General features: G+C 44.0%; 1 protein-coding gene across 2 annotated transcripts in view; it reads right to left on the bottom strand.

The window, feature by feature from the left end:
- LOC115145252 (sarcoplasmic/endoplasmic reticulum calcium ATPase 1-like) overlaps positions 1-19,059 on the bottom strand; it is a 35,353-nt gene that overhangs the window by 15,461 nt on the left and 833 nt on the right. For both annotated transcript variants that reach the window (XM_029686679.2, XM_029686678.2), the window contains 9 exons: positions 18,126-18,143; positions 15,630-15,712; positions 13,460-13,564; positions 12,888-13,026; positions 8,681-8,761; positions 8,062-8,147; positions 7,655-7,810; positions 7,150-7,291; positions 6,708-6,874 (listed from right to left, as the gene is read on the bottom strand). In XM_029686679.2, coding sequence (XP_029542539.1) covers positions 6,708-6,874; positions 7,150-7,291; positions 7,655-7,810; positions 8,062-8,147; positions 8,681-8,761; positions 12,888-13,026; positions 13,460-13,564; positions 15,630-15,712; positions 18,126-18,143 — 977 coding nt within the window. The remainder of the gene's footprint in view (positions 1-6,707; positions 6,875-7,149; positions 7,292-7,654; positions 7,811-8,061; positions 8,148-8,680; positions 8,762-12,887; positions 13,027-13,459; positions 13,565-15,629; positions 15,713-18,125; positions 18,144-19,059) is intronic.

Genomic DNA, 19,059 nt, shown 5'->3' with positions numbered 1-19,059 from the left:
CAACTGAACCAATTTCTTAATCACCGTTATTTTGTGAGTTGGGTGGACTTTGGAAGGACAATAAATTGATCTAATGTATGTGTGAGTACATTTTTAAAAGGCAACAATGTATGTTGGGTATATGCCCAAATGTTGAGCATACTCACAATCCTATTGCAGTTGGCTGCCTTACAATTGTACTTTGAATGAACAAACTCTGCTCGAGGTGAGCTGAATTTGAACAAGCTTGATGAGTAAAATTACAAAATGTATGTTTGCTCAAAACCACTGAAAAGCAGAGCCATCATTATCTTGTTTCCCAGCACGCTTTATTGCAGTTTGAGTTTTCAATACCTGTATTTTTGCATTCGTACCCCTTGACTTATTCCACATTTTGTTGTAACAGCCTGAATTCAAAAGGGATTCATTTTCTAATCCATCTACACAGAATACCCCCATAATGACAAAGTGAAAACATGTTTTTAGACATTTTTGTTTTTGTCAATTTCGCGCTAGCATTTTCCAGCCCTAACTCCAGGTTTTGCAATTTACCTGTCTAACATTAGCTCTCTAGCTTTACATTTACATTTACATTTAAGTCATTTAGCAGACGCTCTTATCCAGAGCGACTTACAAATTGGTGCTTTCACCTTATGACATCCAGTGGAACAGCCACTTTACAATAGTGCATCTAGGTCTTTTAAGGGGGGAGGGGGAGAAGGATTACTTTATCCTATCCTAGGTATTCCTTAAAGAGGTGGGGTTTCAGGTGTCTCCGGAAGGTGGTGATTGACTCCGCTGTCCTGGCGTCGTGAGGGAGTTTGTTCCACCATTGGGGGGCCAGAGCAGCGAACAGTTTTGACTGGGCTGAGCGGGAACTGTACTTCCTCAGTGGTAGGGAGGCGAGCAGGCCAGAGGTGGATGAACGCAGTGCCCTTGTTTGGGTGTAGGGCCTGATCAGAGCCTGGAGGTACTGAGGTGCCGTTCCCCTCACAGCTCCGTAGGCAAGCACCATGGTCTTGTAGCGGATGCGAGCTTCAACTGGAAGCCAGTGGAGAGAGCGGAGGAGCGGGGTGACGTGAGAGAACTTGGGAAGGTTGAACACCAGACGGGCTGCGGCGTTCTGGATGAGTTGTAGGGGTTTAATGGCACAGGCAGGGAGCCCAGCCAACAGCGAGTTGCAGTAATCCAGACGGGAGATGACAAGTGCCTGGATTAGGACCTGCGCCGCTTCCTGTGTGAGGCAGGGTCGTACTCTGCGGATGTTGTAGAGCATGAACCTACAGGAACGGGCCACCGCCTTGATGTTATTTGAGAACGACAGGGTGTTGTCCAGGATCACGCCAAGGTTCTTAGCGCTCTGGGACGAGGACACAATGGAGTTGTCAACCGTGATGGCGAGATCATGGAACGGGCAGTCCTTCCCGGGAGGAAGAGCAGCTCCGTCTTGCCGAGGTTCAGCTTGAGGTGATGATCCGTCATCCACACTGATATGTCTGCCAGACATGCAGAGATGCGATTCGCCACCTGGTCGTCAGAAGGGGGAAAGGAGAAGATTAATTGTGTGTCGTCTGCATAGCAATGATAGGAGAGACCATGTGAGGTTATGACAGAGCCAAGTGACTTGGTGTATAGCGAGAATAGGAGAGGGCCTAGAACAGAGCCCTGGGGGACACCAGTGGTGAGAGCACGTGGTGAGGAGACGGATTCTCGCCACGCCACCTGGTAGGAGCGACCTGTCAGGTAGGACGCAATCCAAGCGTGGGCCGCGCCGGAGATGCCCAACTCGGAGAGGGTGGAGAGGAGGATCTGATGGTTCACAGTATCGAAGGCAGCCGATAGGTCTAGAAGGATGAGAGCAGAGGAGAGAGAGTTAGCTTTAGCAGTGCGGAGCGCCTCCGTGATACAGAGAAGAGCAGTCTCAGTTGAATGACTAGTCTTGAAACCTGACTGATTTGGATCAAGAAGGTCATTCTGAGAGAGATAGCGGGAGAGCTGGCCAAGGACGGCACGTTCAAGAGTTTTGGAGAGAAAAGAAAGAAGGGATACTGGTCTGTAGTTGTTGACATCGGAGGGATCGAGTGTAGGTTTTTCAGAAGGGGTGCAACTCTCGCTCTCTTGAAGACGGGAGGGACGTAGCCAGCGGTCAGGGATGAGTTGATGAGCGAGGTGAGGTAAGGGAGAAGGTCACCGGAGATGGTCTGGAGAAGAGAGGAGGGGATAGGGTCAAGCGGGCAGGTTGTTGGGCGGCCGGCCGTCACAAGACGCGAGATGTCATCTGGAGAGAGAGGGGAGAAAGAGGTCAGAGCACAGGGTAGGGCAGTGTGAGCAGAACCAGCGGTGTCGTTTGACTTAGCAAACGGGGGATCGGATGTTGTCGACCTTCTTTTCAAAATGGTTGACGAAGTCATCTGCAGAGAGGGAGGAGGGGGAGGGGGAGGAGGATTCAAGAGGGAGGAGAAGGTGGCAAAGAGCTTCCTAGGGTTAGAGGCAGATGCTTGGAATTTAGAGTGGTAGAAAGTGGCTTTAGCAGCAGAGACAGAGGAGGAAAATGTAGAGAGGAGGGAGTGAAAGGATGCCAGGTCCGCAGGGAGGCGAGTTTTCCTCCATTTCCGCTCGGCTGCCCGGAGCCCTGTTCTGTGAGCTCGCAATGAGTCGTCGAGCCACGGAGCGGGAGGGGAGGACCGAGCCGGCCTGGAGGATAGGGGACATAGAGAGTCAAAGGATGCAGAAAGGGAGGAGAGGAGGGTTGAGGAGGCAGAATCAGGAGATAGGTTGGAGAAGGTTTGAGCAGAGGGAAGAGATGATAGGATGGAAGAGGAGAGAGTAGCGGGGGAGAGAGAGCGAAGGTTGGGACGGCGCGATACCATCCGAGTAGGGGCAGTGTGGGAAGTGTTGGATGAGAGCGAGAGGGAAAAGGATACAAGGTAGTGGTCGGAGACTTGGAGGGGAGTTGCAATGAGGTTAGTGGAGGAACAGCATCTAGTAAAGATGAGGTCGAGCGTATTGCCTGCCTTGTGAGTAGGGGGGGAAGGTGAGAGGGTGAGGTCAAAAGAGGAGAGGAGTGGAAAGAAGGAGGCAGAGAGGAATGAGTCAATGGTAGACGTGGGGAGGTTAAAGTTAAAGTCGCCCAGAACTGTGAGAGGTGAGCCGTCCTCAGGAAAGGAGCTTATCAAGGCATCAAGCTCATTGATGAACTCTCCGAGGGAACCTGGAGGGCGATAGGGGTGGCAATATTTGAGATGTGTCCTTAAAAACACATGCAAAAGTGACAATTTCATGCAGTGCTAATGGGAAGTTTTAAGACTCATAAAAAGGTCTTAGCAGTAACGCAGTTGATACTTACATGGATTTTGAGAGAGAAAGTGCAGCCTATCCAGCCGTGATGCACAGTGAGTACCCATGGAAGAGAGATGTGATTTAATGCTGCTGAATCTAGTATTTAGATACATAAACTATTGGTTTTCCCCCCATTCAGTTTACTTTGATTAAGAACCAAGCATAGCCTATCCTTCCCTTGATCAAGGCTGGTTTAGCACCATCACATAGGTGTATATTTTTTAGCCTGGCCCTCATGCTTTTTCATTTGGTATTCAAAATTCCCATACCTGCATACTTAATTTCGCTTGTTTTTGAGTAGGTTTTCCATCTCCATTTTCAAAGAGCGCCCCTCACCCAAAGACACCCGCACTCCTCCAAACTATTCCAACCTCCTATAATGCCATATCAATGCTGTATTTTTTTCAGAATCTCCCTAGGACATAGGCAACGATACAATTGACTGGAGTCTAGTTTGTATATAAACGTGAATGCTATGCATAAAGACATTTAGGCTTGCCCTGTGCACACATGCTAACGAATGAGATAAGTGATTTATGATATCAAGCTTCTGACCCAATCCTTATTAGAAATGTTGTTGTTGGTGTTGCAAGATTATGTTATAAATACTGTTATTGCGTCAAATGGTTATTTTATGCAACAGAATAAGGGGTTCATAGAACACTCTCATCTGTGTGTATTTTACTGAGAATGGGCCTCTGGGAGATTTAATGCTGACAGAATATTTACAATGTCTTTGGGTGATAAAACTAACAAGACTACATTCCATAGCATGAGTTGGTGCCAGGGTGGAGATGGCTCCAGTATGGAGTTGGGGGCCAGACCCTAGTTTCTACACAATGAGAGCAGACTTTACAGCAGATACTGTTTGCTGTGAATTATTAGTATCTTTCATACGAATCTTAACCTTGTGACCCATTCCATACATCTGTTGTTTGTCATGAACATCCAGGAGGATGGACTTTGCTATAAAATGCTGTGGCTCAAATCCGCTCATTGGGCTCTCAACGAATCACCTACGGGAAGGTCGTTGACAAGCTCCGTTACTGCAGTAATTAAATCATAAAGTTAACTTGTTTTAAAGAAATTAAAAGTCTCTCCTTTTGATTAGAATAATTCCACGACATTGGTTTAAAAAAACAGATTGTTTTTCAATAAATTTGATTGAAAACCAAACGTAGAAATATTCACATCCAATATTTCAAACTTAGAAATATTCACATCCATGGGTTTATGGTGATTAAGTAAGCTGCTACATGGTTCAAATGCAATGCAATTTTCATCTGCTATTTCTGTAGTGCAGATATTATCTGTAAGATGGTTCCATAATGTTTATAAAACATTGCATTTGCCAGTAGTATAATGTTGTGGACAATTCCCCTTTCTCTTTATATTGGATCTTTAAAAACCCTTCATAGTCTAAGATGCCTTGTCTGTATTATATGCCCACAGGGAGCAATTATGGTTCCTGTATCTGTATTTAGACAGAGCCTATTTAAATGTAATTTCGTTTTTATTAGAATTTGATTACAATTATACAGTCTTTTTAGGCCTTATCTATAGCCTAGTGAATGTAATCTTGCTTATTGACTACGTTTGGCATGTCCAGACTGCAATTTACAGTAGGCCTAGGAGCCCCTATATCAGTGCAAATGCTATAGCCTATTTAACAATGTATTTCCATTCTGAAGCAATGCAATGCTTATATAAACAGGTCGACTGCAAACATGTTCAACGTATGTTGCAAATATGGGGCAGGCTATTTAACGAACTAGGCTATAAGGGAGTAACATTCAAATTGGAGTTGATAACAACGCAATACACAAAAGACTGTAAACACACTACTTGAAGCAACCACCTATTTAGCCATGGAGCATGTTCTGATTGGCCAGTGAGGGGCAAGCCTCGACACACCCACAACTGGTTTATTTATCAAAACCCAGCCCTTTCGCACCACCACCAGCAACTGTGCCTATAATTGTTGTGGTGAAAATAGCAAAAATATTTCTGACATACCCCTGAACCTATAGTGCTTACCGCCAGTGCTTACATTTACCGCTGCATTAGGTTTGTTGAAATAGAGCCCAAAATCTCAATTTAAGGTATTTTAAATTCAGGCTGTAACAACAAAATGTGGGGAAAAACCAAGGGGTATGAATACTTTCTTAAGGCACGGATTAGTTGATTACAAATAAATAACGTACACTGAGTGTACAAAACATTAGAAACACCTTCCTAATATTCACCCCCTTTTGCCCACAGAACAGCCTCAGTTAATCGGGACATGGACTTCAAGTTGTCGAAAGCGTTCAACAGGGATGCTGGCCCATGTTGACTCCATTGCTTCCCACAGTTGTGTCAAGTTGGCTGTTGCAGTATGTCCATTGGGTGGTGGACCAGGCTTGACACACAGGGAAACTGTTGAGCGTGAAAAAAACAGCAGCGTTGCAGTTCTAGACACACTCAAACCGGTGCGCCTGGCACCTACTACCATACCCCGTTCAAAGGCACTTTTTCTTTTGTCTTGCCCATTCACCCTCTGAATGGTGCACATACACAATCCATGTCTCAATTGTCTTAAAAATCCTTATTTAAACTGTCTCATCCCCTTCGTCGACACTGGTTAAAGTGGATTTAGCAGGTGACATCAATAAGGGATCTTAGCTTTCATACTGGATTCACCTGGTCAGTGTTCCTAATATTTTGTACACTCAGTGTACATTTTCAGAAACGAATCTAATGTGTTAGTAGTTGGACGTTCTGCACCCATTATTGAGCTGTCTGTTCCAGTGTATATGATTTAGGCAGTTTCAATAATCAATCTTCCTTACCCCAGCAGTTATTCTCAATGCAGGTTGCGGGTGAATAAAAGTTACAATTGCTGGATATTAAACATCACTTTGCAAACCAGCATTGAGGTTTATATCAACGTACAATTGTAAGGGAATCAGCTGCAATAGGATTGTGAGTGTTCTGCAATAGGATTGTAGTTAAATAAAGGTTAAATAAATAAATAATACAAATATATAATAATAATGGCATTCAGGTGATTCAACGTACAATTGTAAGGCACGCAGCTGCAATAGGATTGTGATAGGACTCCTATTGCGGCTGGTTGCCTTACAATTGTATGTTGAATCCACACCTTTTTTACAGTGTGGTGGATCACTGGTGCGTTTGGGTTTGTGTGTGTGTGTGTGTGTGTATGTTTGAACGCACAGTGCACGTGTGCACGTGTGTGTTTGTGCGACGTGTGTGTGTGTGTGTGTGTGTTTGAATTCACAGCACACGTGTGCATGTTTGTGTTTGTTCGACGTGTGTGTGTGTGTGTGTGTGTGTGTGTGTGTGTGTGTGTGTGTGTGTGTGTGTGTGTGTGTGTGTTTACCCACCTTGGTGACACACATCTGGTTGGTGGTGAGGGTGCCGGTCTTGTCGGAGCAGATGACGGAGGTGCAGCCCAGGGTCTCCACAGAGGGCAGGGAGCGGACGATGGCATTCTTCTTGGCCATACGGCGGGTACCCAGAGCCAGGCAAGTGGTGATCACAGCGGGCAGACCTGGGGGGAGAGAGAGGGGGGAGAAAGGGGACAGATGGTAGAGAGAGAGAAGGGGAAAGAGTGTTATTAGTTAGGCAGTGAACCATGTTCATGTTCTTGTGATGAGAAACCTTGCTTGAGACCTGAAGATTTGCATTAGTTCTGCTACATAGGCTTTAGCTCAGCAGGTTAACACAGTCTCAAGGGTGATTGGTTGATTGACTTTTGTCCACTTTATTTTGACCCATCTAGACTTTTTAGATTAGATTAGTGCTAGTCCAGTATCAGTTGCTTACCCTCAGGAATGGCAGCCACAGCCAGGGCCACAGCGATCTTGAAGTAGTAGACGGCCCCGCGGATCCAGGAGCCTCCATGAACGGGGTCGTTGAAGTGGCCAATGTTGATCATCCACACGGCAACACAGATCAGGGAGATGACCTGTTATGGAATAGACAACAAAAGGTTGTCAGATAAAGCCTGGTTTAAAATATATATATATATAATGCAATTGTCATCATTACACTATTGGTTTCCTTACATTGTAAGTCTATGGACAAGGTATGACTTGGTTGGATTTCCCTGACACCGTTTCTACATTTTACCATTTGTGGCTCAAATCCCACTGTCATTTTGTAATTTGGGTGAAATATCCCTTTAAGTTGTATCAAATCAAAACGGGCAAAAATGGTCTACTTGACCATTTTAAGGCAGCGGGGAAACTAATCTTGTCAAGTTGCAACAACTAAGGTAGTGTAGTAGTAGTAGCAGTAGTAGTAGTGTAGTAGTAGCTGTCTGTCTCACCTTGGAGAGCTGCTCTCCGAACTCGTCCAGTTTGGCCTGCAGGGGGGTCTTCTCCTGCTCTGTCGCAGCCATCTGGTCGCGGATCTTCCCGATCTCAGTAGAGACACCAGTCGCCACGGCTATGCCGATAGCCTTGCCTGAAGCGATGTTGGTGCCCTTGAGGGACGGACAGAGGGAGGGAGAGAGGGAGCGAGGGAAAGGGAGGGAGAGAGAGTGGGGAGAAGGAGATAGAGGGGAAAAGAGGGAGTGGTCAATTAATTGCTGTAAGGGTGGAGGAGATGGAGAGTGGAAGAGGCTCATATAGAGAAGGGCAGGAGTGTGGAAAACAACAGTTAGATTGACAGAGATTCTGAGATGGAGGAATAGAAAAATAGATAGATGGATAAATATATAGGAGAGTTCCTCACAGAGAAAAGCATGTTCTTCTTGTCCTGGTTGACAGCTCTCATGTCTGGGACGGCATCGGTGTGCTTAATCACACTGACAGACTCACCTGAGCGAGGAGAGAGACAGAGCAGATAGAGTGATTTTTACAACAAAATAGTTTTACATGTATTTATATTAGGGCTGTCAAAAGGTTAAAAACACTTAATAAAGTTAACTCTCTGGATTTTATTGCATATTCCAAATGTAATTTAAGATTTTTCATACAAAAAACATTGACGTCTTGATTTTGTCTAAAATAATGGTTAGTCAAATAGATGTATTTTATTTTGGCCAAATTGAGAAAGCACACTTTATTTAACCTCAATGTCAACTTGTTTTTACATGGCATTGTAGATTTCAGCTGTATAGATTATGTATTTTGGATGTTTTCAGTGTTTTCAGATTCAACGCTTTCAGACAATGCGATTAATCGAGAGAGAGAGAGAGAGAGAGAGAGAGAGAGAGAGAGAGAGAGAGAGAGAGAGAGAAAAAAGTACACTGAAATTACAAAAAGTTAACTTGATTAACACTGACAGACCTAATTTATTTCCATTGTAGTCTTGTAAAAAGGGTTAAGACAGAGTTGATCATATCACTCACCGGTGAGGATGGACTGGTCAACACGCAGAGTAGTAGAGTTTATTTTGACGAGTCTGATGTCAGCGGGGACTTTGTCACCAACTAGGGGAAGAAAAAAAACCATACACTGTGAGAATGGCGCCGGAGGGGATGGCTGCCATTTTACGGGCTCCTAACCAACTGTGTTATTTTGTTAGTTTTTGTGTGTTGTTTGTAATTTATTTTTAAACTTATTTTGTACATATTGTTGCTGCTACCATCTCTTATGACCGAAAATAGCTCCTGAACATCAGAACAGCGATTACTCTTTAACAAGTCAGACGTGAAGGATATACTGCTTTCTCGGGAACGGGCCAAAATCCCCGTCATTTGCATGAAGAAAAGACGGCAAAAAAGAGGGCGGAGGTCGGGCTGCCTTCGGAGAATTCATAGGAGAGTGAGTAATCCTCCACTACCATCCATTCTATTGGCCAATGTGCAATCATTGGAAAACAAAAAGGATGATATACGATCAAGATTATACTACCAACAGGGCATTAAAAACTGTAATATCTTATGTTTCACCGAGTCGTGGCGACGACACGGATAATATAGAGCTGACGGGATTTTTCATGCATTGGCAGGACAGAGAAACTACGTCTGGTAAGACGAGGGGTGAGAATGTCTAATATTAAAGAAGTCTTGAGGTATTGCTCACCTGCTCTCCTGTACTCCCTGTTGACCCACGACTGCGTGGCCAAACACAACTCCAACACCATCATTCAGTTTGCTGACTGCACAACAGTGGTAGGCCTGATTACCGACAACAATGAGACAACCTATAAGGAGGAGGTCAGAGACCTGGCAGTGCGGTGCCAGGACAATAACTTTTTCTTCAATATGAGCAAGACAAATGAGCTGATCGTGGACTACAGGAAATGGCGGGCCAAACACAGGCCCCCATTAACATTGACTGGGCTGTAGTGGAACGAGTCGAGAGTTTCAAGTTCCTTGGTGTCCACATCACCAACGAACTATCATGGTCCAAACACACCAAGACAGTCGTGAAGAGGGCACAACAACACCTTGTCCCCCTCAGGAGACTGAAAAGGTTTGGTATGGGTCCCCAGATCGTCAGAAAGTTATACAGCTGCACCATCGAGAGCATCCTGACCAATTGCATCACCGTATGGCAACTGCTCTGCATCTGACTGTAAGGCGCAACAGAGGGTAGTGCGTACAGCGCAGTACATCACTGGGGCCAAGTTTCCTGCCATCCAGGACCTATATACTAGGCGTTGTCAGAGGAAAACCCCCAAAATTGTCAAAGGCTCCAGTCACCCAAGTCATAGACTGTCCTCTCTGCCGCCGCACAGCAAGCGGTTCTGGTGCGCCAAGTCTAGGACCAAAGCCACCTTAACAGCTACTACCCCCAAGCCATAAGACTGCTAAACTATTAATCAAATGGCCACCTGGACTGACCCCACCCCCCACCCCCTCTATGTACAAATTACCTCGACTGACCTGTACCCCCACATTGACTTGGTACCGGTACCCCCTGTATATAGCCTCCACATTGACTCAGTACTGGTACCCCCTGTATATAGCCTCACTACTGACATGTACCCCCACATTGACTTGGTACCGGTACCCCCTGTATATAGCCTGGTTATTGTTATTTTATTGTGTTACTTTAAAAAAAAGTACTTTATTTATTTGGTAAATATTTCATTAACTCTTTCTTGAACGGCCTTGTTGGTTAAGGGCTTGTAAGTAAGCATTTCACTGTAAGGTCTACTGCACCGGTTGTATTCGGCGCATGTGACAAATAAAGTTTGATTTGATTTTTAGTTCAAGGTAGCTGTCTCAACTTTATGCATATACACACAAACTCCACTCCACTTCAGAGTTCATTTAACGTATGTTCAAACATAATTACTACATTTTCATTCACAGTCTTTATCACAATCAAGGTTTTCCCTGGTTAACATTGTGCTTATTCTGAATTTTTACAGTGTATCCTGACAATACACTGCTTTTTAACACTGTCAAAATGTCCCCATTGGACATTTTGACTCTTCAGTATGGCAAAATAGAGAGAGAGAGAGGGAGAGAGAAAGGAGAGAGAGAGAAAGAATTGATAATAGAGAAAAGTCCCCTCATCTAACTAATATTGACTCTCGAGACTAAGTTTATTAACCTCTACCAACCCAACAAAGCCTCAGGACAGCACTCAGACAGTCTGATCCAACCACATTATAACCAAACAAAAAATAAAACGGCTTTCTCTTTTGAAACTTTTGTGTGCTTCATTTTAACTGTTCATTTGTGATTGTTTATTTTACATGCTTTGGCAATGTAAACATTGTTTCCCATGCCAATAAAGCCCATTTGAATTGAATGTACATGCTAATAAAGCCCCTTTGAATTGAAAGTGCATGCCAATAAAGCCCATTTGAATTGAGAGAGAGAGAGAGAGAGAGAGAGAGAGAGAGAGAGAGAGAGAGAGAGAGAGAGAGAGAGAGAGAGAGAGAGACTAGTTTTAACACTGTGGATGAATAGTGACACTGAAAGCTGACCCCAGACAGAAAGAGAGGGAGAGAAAGACAGAGAGGGCGAGACCTTGGGGACACAGTGATATGGAGAGAACAGGTGTATGGGAAAAAGTGAGAGATCGAGAGAGAGAGACAGGTGTTAGTAATAAGCATACATAACTCTCTATTTCTCTCTCAAATTCAAAATCAAATTCAGATTGCTTTATTGGCATGAAATACAATTTGTAGATATTTGCCAAAAAAGTATAGTGGTACAGCATTTCAGTACAATGCAATGAGGATAATGAAATACAGTTCATTTCAGTAGTAATAATAACAGCATATCTAATCATGTATACAGGTACAACACTACTGCTGTTGTATTGTGGAATCTTCGGTCGATCAGTTTTATGAAAGAAAAATAAGATTATTTAAAAAAATAAAGAATGGCTAATAAATAAACAACAAAATGGATGATGGTTCCACTATGTATTACTGTCAATTATATACCATCTCTTTCTTGTTCTCTCTCTCTCATTCTCTCTATACCTCCCTCTCTCTTACCCTCTGATTGCCTTAAAATGACCCACTGTCTCAAGGACACAAGGATAGCCTCCCTCCCTCCCTCCCTCCCTCCCTCCCTCCCTCCCTCCCTCCCTCCCTCCCTCCCTCCCTCCCTCCCTCCCTCCCTCACACAATGACACTTAGTCATTGTCATACACTCTCTATCCCTCTCTCTCTCTTTCTTACTCTCTCATATACACACAGGCACAGACACACACACTCATTCACATGTCCAAGCCACACATCTAGTACATTGGTGCAGGTCCTGTGTGGCTCTGTTGGTAGAGCATGGCACTTGCAACACCAGGGTTGTGGGTTCGAAAGAAAAAAATGATGCACTCACTACTGTAAGACACTTTGGATAAGAGCATCTGCTAAATGAGTAAAATGTCAAATGTAATGCATTGATTATAGTGTTTATTCTTAGTAGATCACCTGCTAAATTTGGAAATTGTGCCTGCAAATGAATAACACGCATTAAACAGTCAAATGCGCCCTTATTAAATCTGTCCCTTAATCTATACTAGGATCAGATTAGCCAACCCTAAACCTAACCTTAAACATTAGAGGGATAAACCAGTCTGACCCAGGACCAGGCGCTGGTATACATTCCAAATGGCACTCTATATCCTGCATCAGTGGTTCCCAATCTTTTTCAGTTACAGTACAGAATTGTACTCTGCCCTGAGAACCCCTGAAGTACCCCCTCATATGCATTTTACCAGTAGCTCTATGGTGTCATGAGTCTTCTCAAGTACACTCTGTGGATAGTCCAAGTACCCTCAGGGGTTCTAGGGCCTACAGTATATAGTGCACTACTTTTGACCAGAGCCCTGTGGCTATAAAGTGAATAGAGTGCCCTTTGGGATGTGCCTGTTAACCAGTAGACTGGCAATATGGGTATGGGTATTAGGCCTTGTTTTTTTCGGAAGAGGTGGTATAATATATCAGCAAACCCTAAAGACGTGATGTCCATCTGAGAGGATGGGCTTATAGGGGTAGAAGTTGCCCTTGGGCACAGATCTAGGATCAGTTTACGCCAAAATCTGAGCCCTTTAGTCATTAGGAGAGAAAAAACACTGAACCCAGATCAGTGTTTATGGGGTTATACAGTTATTACGTAAATCTGAATCTCTGAATCTGAATCTTACCGGACACCTCCACCACATCTCCAGGGACGATCTCCCTGGCCTTGATCATCTGGACGTTCTTCCTGTCCGACCGATAAACCTTCCCCATCTCAGGCTCATACTCCTTCAGAGCCTCGATGGCGCTCTCTGCATTGCGCTCCTTCAGGGCAACAATAACCCCACAGAACATCAGTTCCTCCTATTCCTCCTGACCTCCCTTCCAGAAGTGTAAAGCCTGACTTCTGCCAATATGCCCACCCCCTACACCCATCACATCCACCCCCTCCCCGCTCCCTTGTCTCATAACCCCCCTATGTGTGAATCCTTGTGCATAGTTTCCAAATGACCACCACAAGGCCAATATGGACCCGCTGCTTGTGGCTTGCGGTAACCCGATCGTCCCTCTGTATTTTTTACTGTGGGTTTGGGGGCTGATGCATTTTCCCCTATAACACCCCTCCCCCACCCCCGCGGGTAATACATTCTGACCCTGAACGGGTAAACTAACGCACGTGATGTATGTGTGTGTGTGTGTGTGTGTGTGTGTGTGTGTGTGTGTGTGTGTGTGTGTGTGTGTGTTTCAACTAACTGACCTGCCAGACACCAACGATGGCATTAGCAATGAGAATGAGGAGGATGACTAAGGGTTCCACAAAGGCTGTGACTGTTTCCTCACCTTCCTCAAACAAGGCCAGCACCTGAAAGCAAGAGGGAGAGAGGGAGAGAGGGAGGGAGGGAGGGAGGGAGGGAGGGAGGGAGGGAGGGAGGGAGGGAGGGAATTTATGTTTATTGATCATGGAATGGAATGCACTTTTATGACACTTGACAATATGCGCCCGTAACAGAAACACTTTTTTCCCACTATATGCCAGCCTTTTTTGTCTGTGTCCGTGCACGTGCATGTGTGATAGAGGGAGTTTTGTGTGTGTGTGTGTGTTTCTTCACGTGTGTATGCGCGTCCGTGTACGTGACTGTGTAACGAGTTGTTGTCACTGGTCTGTTTAGGAAAGGGGCTGTGTTGACATGGACACAGATCAGTTATGGTCCACTGAAGCAGAGGAAGAAGCAATCTAACCCACAGAGAAAGAGAGATATCCCTCCATTATTGTATACATCCATCCATTATCCTTTATTCCCTATTCCTTTATCCCCTATTCCCTATATCTTTTACCTTCTTCCATCGCCTCTCCCTTCTCTACTCCGTTGTTCCTTAGTGTAAAGATTTCATTCTTCCATCCTCTTTTCCCTTTATTTCTTTCTTTCTTTCTTTTTCTTTCTTTCTCTCTCTCTCTCTTTCTTTCTTTCTTTTGTTTGTTAATTTTTTGTTGTTGTCTCTATCCATTTATTCTGTTATTCCCTCTCTTTTAAGATCTCTATGTCATTCATCCTCTCTGTCTTCTCTATTCTAAAATATACTGCATTGAAATCCATTGAAGCCTACTCACACGTACCATAGAACCTTTCCATTCCAAAACTTTATTTGAAAGCACATGAAAAACATTACACTGATATTGCCAATGCATTTATATATTTATACAGTATATTAACTATATATTATGCATTTATTAATTACATATTACTATCATTACAGTGTCTTTCTCAACCATATACTATATGTACCTGTCATCTGAAACAAACAATGCCATTGTGCAATACTATCTCTCTCTCGCTCTCTCGCCGGTAATCCTTTGTTCCTTTCATCCCTGACCTTTGTGGAAGGATACAGTTTCTCGGCCTGGCTTGAGACTCTCTTAAAATAACACGCTCTCTCTCCCCTCGCGCCCTCTTGCCACACAAACGCACGCACGCACACACACACACACACACACACCACACACACTCAGTACATCGCACACACACCACGCACACACACACAGTACATCGCACACACACACACCACGCACACACACAGTACATCGCACACACACACACACCATTCTTTCTAAGGCCATAATGACAGCTGGTCAGGGACAGAGTGTAAAGGGTTGGGGTGGGGGGGGTTAAAACATTATGTCACCCCTCTACTCCAAAACAGATTTGAAGAGGGAGAGAGCTAGACAGGAGGGCAGATGGGAGACAACAGTGAAATGAAATAGTGAGAGAGAGGGAGGGAGGGGGGAGGGAGGGATTCCTAGAGTGAATGAGCGAGTGTGTGTGAGTGAGTAAGCGAGGGAGTGAGGGAGGACATCAATCCATACGAAATATAACCTGACCGGTCACAGCATGTGTTCTGTGTGTGCGTGTGCGCAAAGCATAACTGACCTGTGTGTGTACAGTATGTGTCTTTCATAGTGCAGATATGTCACCTTGTGTGCATGCATGTGTGTGTGCGCGTGTGTGTGTTTGTTAGCTGTCAGTGTCATCTCAGAGCCTCTCCCACCATGCACACCTGCTACGCTGAAACATTTACCCATCCTGCACTGGGGTAAGCAGAGGACGTGGAAGGAGGAAATTGACAGGAAGTGACTTCACAATGATCTTACAGGTGCTAACACCAACAAACACATAAATACACCCAAACATATCGACCTGTGTAGACCCTACCCTCTATGCACTTGTGGAGATCTGAGAGGACTCAGTAGGTATTATCAATACATGAATATCTTCCCCTTGCTCTCATTACACCAATTATTGAGGAGCAGACCAGATAACATCACTTTACCCTGTCTTGTGTCATTACTCTGCAATATTTTCCCTGTAACCCATAGCAATATCTATACTCCATAGTCGGTCAAAATCAGTGACAACATTTTGTCTACTTACAAAAGAGATGCAGGCAGCCAGCAGAAGGATTCTGACCAACAGATCCTCAAACTGCTCTACGACCAACTCCCAGATGGTCTTACCTGAGAGAGAGGAGAGAAGAGAGAGGAGAGGGAGGAGAGAGAGAGAGAGAGAGAGAGAGAGAGAGAGAGAGAATGTCATTGGATGCTGTAGCCAACCATTGCCTTGATGACAGCTTTGCACACTCCTAAGATCACCATGCCAATGCCAAGCATCGGCTGGAGTTGTGTAAAGCTCGCCGCCATTGGACTGGAGCAGTAGAAAAGCATTCTCTGGAGTGATGAATCACACTTCACCATCTGGCAGTCCAACAGACAAATCTGGCTTTGGTGGATACCAGGAGGATGCTACCTGCCCAAATGTATAGTGCCAACTGCAAAGTTTGGTTTAGGTGGAATAATAGTCTGGGGCTGTTTTCATGGTTCGGGCTAGGCCCCTTAGTTCCAATTAAGAGAATTCTTAACGCTACAGCATACAATTACATTCTAGACGATTCTGTGGTTCCAACTTTGTGGAAACAGTTTGGGGAAGGCCCTTTCCTGTTTCAGCATGATAATGTGTGCACAAAGCGAGGTCCATAAAGAAATGGTTTGTCGAGATCGGTGTGGAAGAACTTGACTGGCCTGCACAGAGCCCTGACCTCAACCCCATCTAACACCTTTGGGATGAACTGGAACACCCACTGCGAGCCAGGCCTAATCGCCCAACATCACTGCCCGACCTTACTAATGCTCTTGTGGCTGAATGGAAGCAAGTCCCCGCAGCAATGTTCCAACATCTAGTGGAAAGCCTTCCCAGAAGAGTGGAGGCTGTTATAGCAGTAAAGGGGGGAACAACTCCATATTAATGCCCCCGATTTTGGCATGAGATGTTCAACGAGCATACATACTTTTGATCATGTAGTGCATGTCTGATCTCGCAAACAATGCAAAGTAGCTCTAATCTAGAGCCAAGCGTGTTGATTTTTAATCCGAGGGTATCCTGTTATTGACACACTTGTTCAATTATGCTAAATAAAGTGACAACAGTAATTAATGAGGCAGCCTAGACAGCGCAGGTGAGTGCAAATAGGGTAGACAGAGTGTTTGGTTGCTGCAGCCTTGTTTCTCTCCTTTATGTTAGTGTGCTAATGTATGCAAATACACCCAGTGTATTTATGCAAATTAGGCACATATACTTTCCAATATTGTAACACACAATTTAAAAATATATATAACAAATATTTTTGTTGTTGAAATATTACAATAAATTTAACACCTAAATTCCCACCTAAACCCCTGGACTCCATTCAATATTTGTCAGAGTCAGTAAAATGTTTTATGTGCTATAATTCAGTCAATATCTGATGGTTTATACAAATTCTAAAAGTTTGGAGTACCTTCATCCATTGTCCAACTGTTGCATTTAATTAGAATTGTTCTTAAAACCTTTTAACAATTTCGATGACCATTGCTAATGTCTCTATTGGCATCATGATGATTTAGTACTGTCAGATGTGAGAATCATAACTGTTACAGGGAGGGATAGTCAGTGTGATAATAATCTCTCATGGGTAGACAGACACACGCAATACAACTGGAAGGTTCCCACTAGATAACACAGCCACAAAGTCAAAGTGGTGTGTTTCATAAAAAATGTATCCAAGCCAAAATGACCTTTTTTGGTTAAGGTTAGGGTTAGGCATAAAGAGAAGTGTGGTTAAGCGTAATGTTAAGGTTAGGGTTAGGTTTAAAACACCGGAGGTTGCTGAGGGGAGGAAGGCTCATAATAATATCTGGAATGGAGTGAATGAAATGGTATCAAAAACATGGAAACCGTGTGCTTGATGTGTTCAATACCATTCTATATATTCTGTTCCAGTCATTACTATGAGGCGGTCTTCCCCAACTGAGGTGCCACCAGCCGGCCTGGGGTTTCAAGTCAGATTTTTAAGAAAAGAAACTGTGGAAATAGGTGTGGTTTATGACTTTGTGACTGTGTAAACTAGTGATAACCCAACTGAAGCAATCATGCACGTTTTTACTTCTGGGTTTTCAAGGTTTTGCGTGACAGATGTGATGGGTAAGTGAGGACACAGATCTGTGCATAGGAAGATCCTCCTCTTTCAGGGTTACGACAAGTTTGACAACAAGAGCAATCCCATTCACATCCTCCTCTTCCTTCTCTCCGAAGTGTGTAGCCACTCCCTGTCAAGCATCGGATTGGATAAGAAATATGGCTACCCTACACCAACCAATCCAAATGGGCGAATCAGAATGTCTGGAGGGTTTGTGATGACTGACAGGATGCCCATCATCCCAGGCAGGAAGCAGAACAACAGGTGTGTGAGTATATGCGTGTGGGGCAAGAAGTAAAGAGGTAGTGTGACTGATGGGATGATGTAACCTCCCGGACACTGGGACGGAAATAGGAGTGTGTGTGCAGACCGACCACAGACAGGTGTGTGAGGGGCAAAGATAAACGTTGGTAACTCACCAATCTCAGCTGGGAGCTCTGTAAAAGGGGAAAGCGAAGAGAGGAGATTATTAGCATAGCATTGCTATTTGCTACTAACATCGCTAATTGAGGATAGCATTAGGCCTACTACCTCTATCTTTGATAGCAGAAATGCTAATTATACATTGTGATTAAATGTAAAGGACTAGATTTACGAAGCCTTTGTTTCCACCTGTTTAACAGTCAGATCAGGTCTTTTGAAAATACAGGTGCAAACATTTCCACTTGATACACATGACTATAGTTAATTAGCTAAAAACCTTTACTTTGCTCATGTCATCCACCTTTTCATTGATAACTTACGTCAGGATTGAAATCTCTCTGAACTCATTTCAAATCTTCAAATTATGCAATTTGTGCAAATTATGCAAAATGTGAACAAACAAAAGAACTGGCATTGCACAACTGTGATTCTACTTTATTTCTAAAGGGTCAAACTAAGTGGTTTTCTTTTGCAAACAAGTGTTAGGGCCTTGGTTTGTCCCAGTTCGGCCCTACAGTAGCCATAGAAAACCTTTGTCCTTCTCACCGACCTCTGATTGGTTAGCCAATTAGAGCCTTGCGAGTCTATCATTGCTTTTCATTGGTTGGATGAGACAATGACTATGCCAATGCTTCATATCATGATTTACGCATGGATGACCAAGAGGAAACATTTTTATAAAATATTATCATAAGCCTCATAATTTAACTTTTGCCTCTGTATATCTTGGCTGATGCTTAGCCACTTAATGTTATTATAAAGTGTGCTAACTGCAAATATACAAAAATTAAAGGATTGATACAACAGATATGCAAGTAGAAGTTGTCAGCAACTTCTGGAAACCAACCAATCAACCACAATAGGGAGCCTGTACTGGACTGATCACGAACTACACTACCCAAGCATCCCTTGGTGCGGCTGACCTTGAAA

This window comes from Oncorhynchus nerka, linkage group LG17 (assembly GCF_034236695.1).
Source record: "Oncorhynchus nerka isolate Pitt River linkage group LG17, Oner_Uvic_2.0, whole genome shotgun sequence".
In the NCBI taxonomy this organism is placed as follows: domain Eukaryota; kingdom Metazoa; phylum Chordata; class Actinopteri; order Salmoniformes; family Salmonidae; genus Oncorhynchus; species Oncorhynchus nerka.
This window is presented reverse-complemented; position numbering and strand designations above follow the sequence as displayed.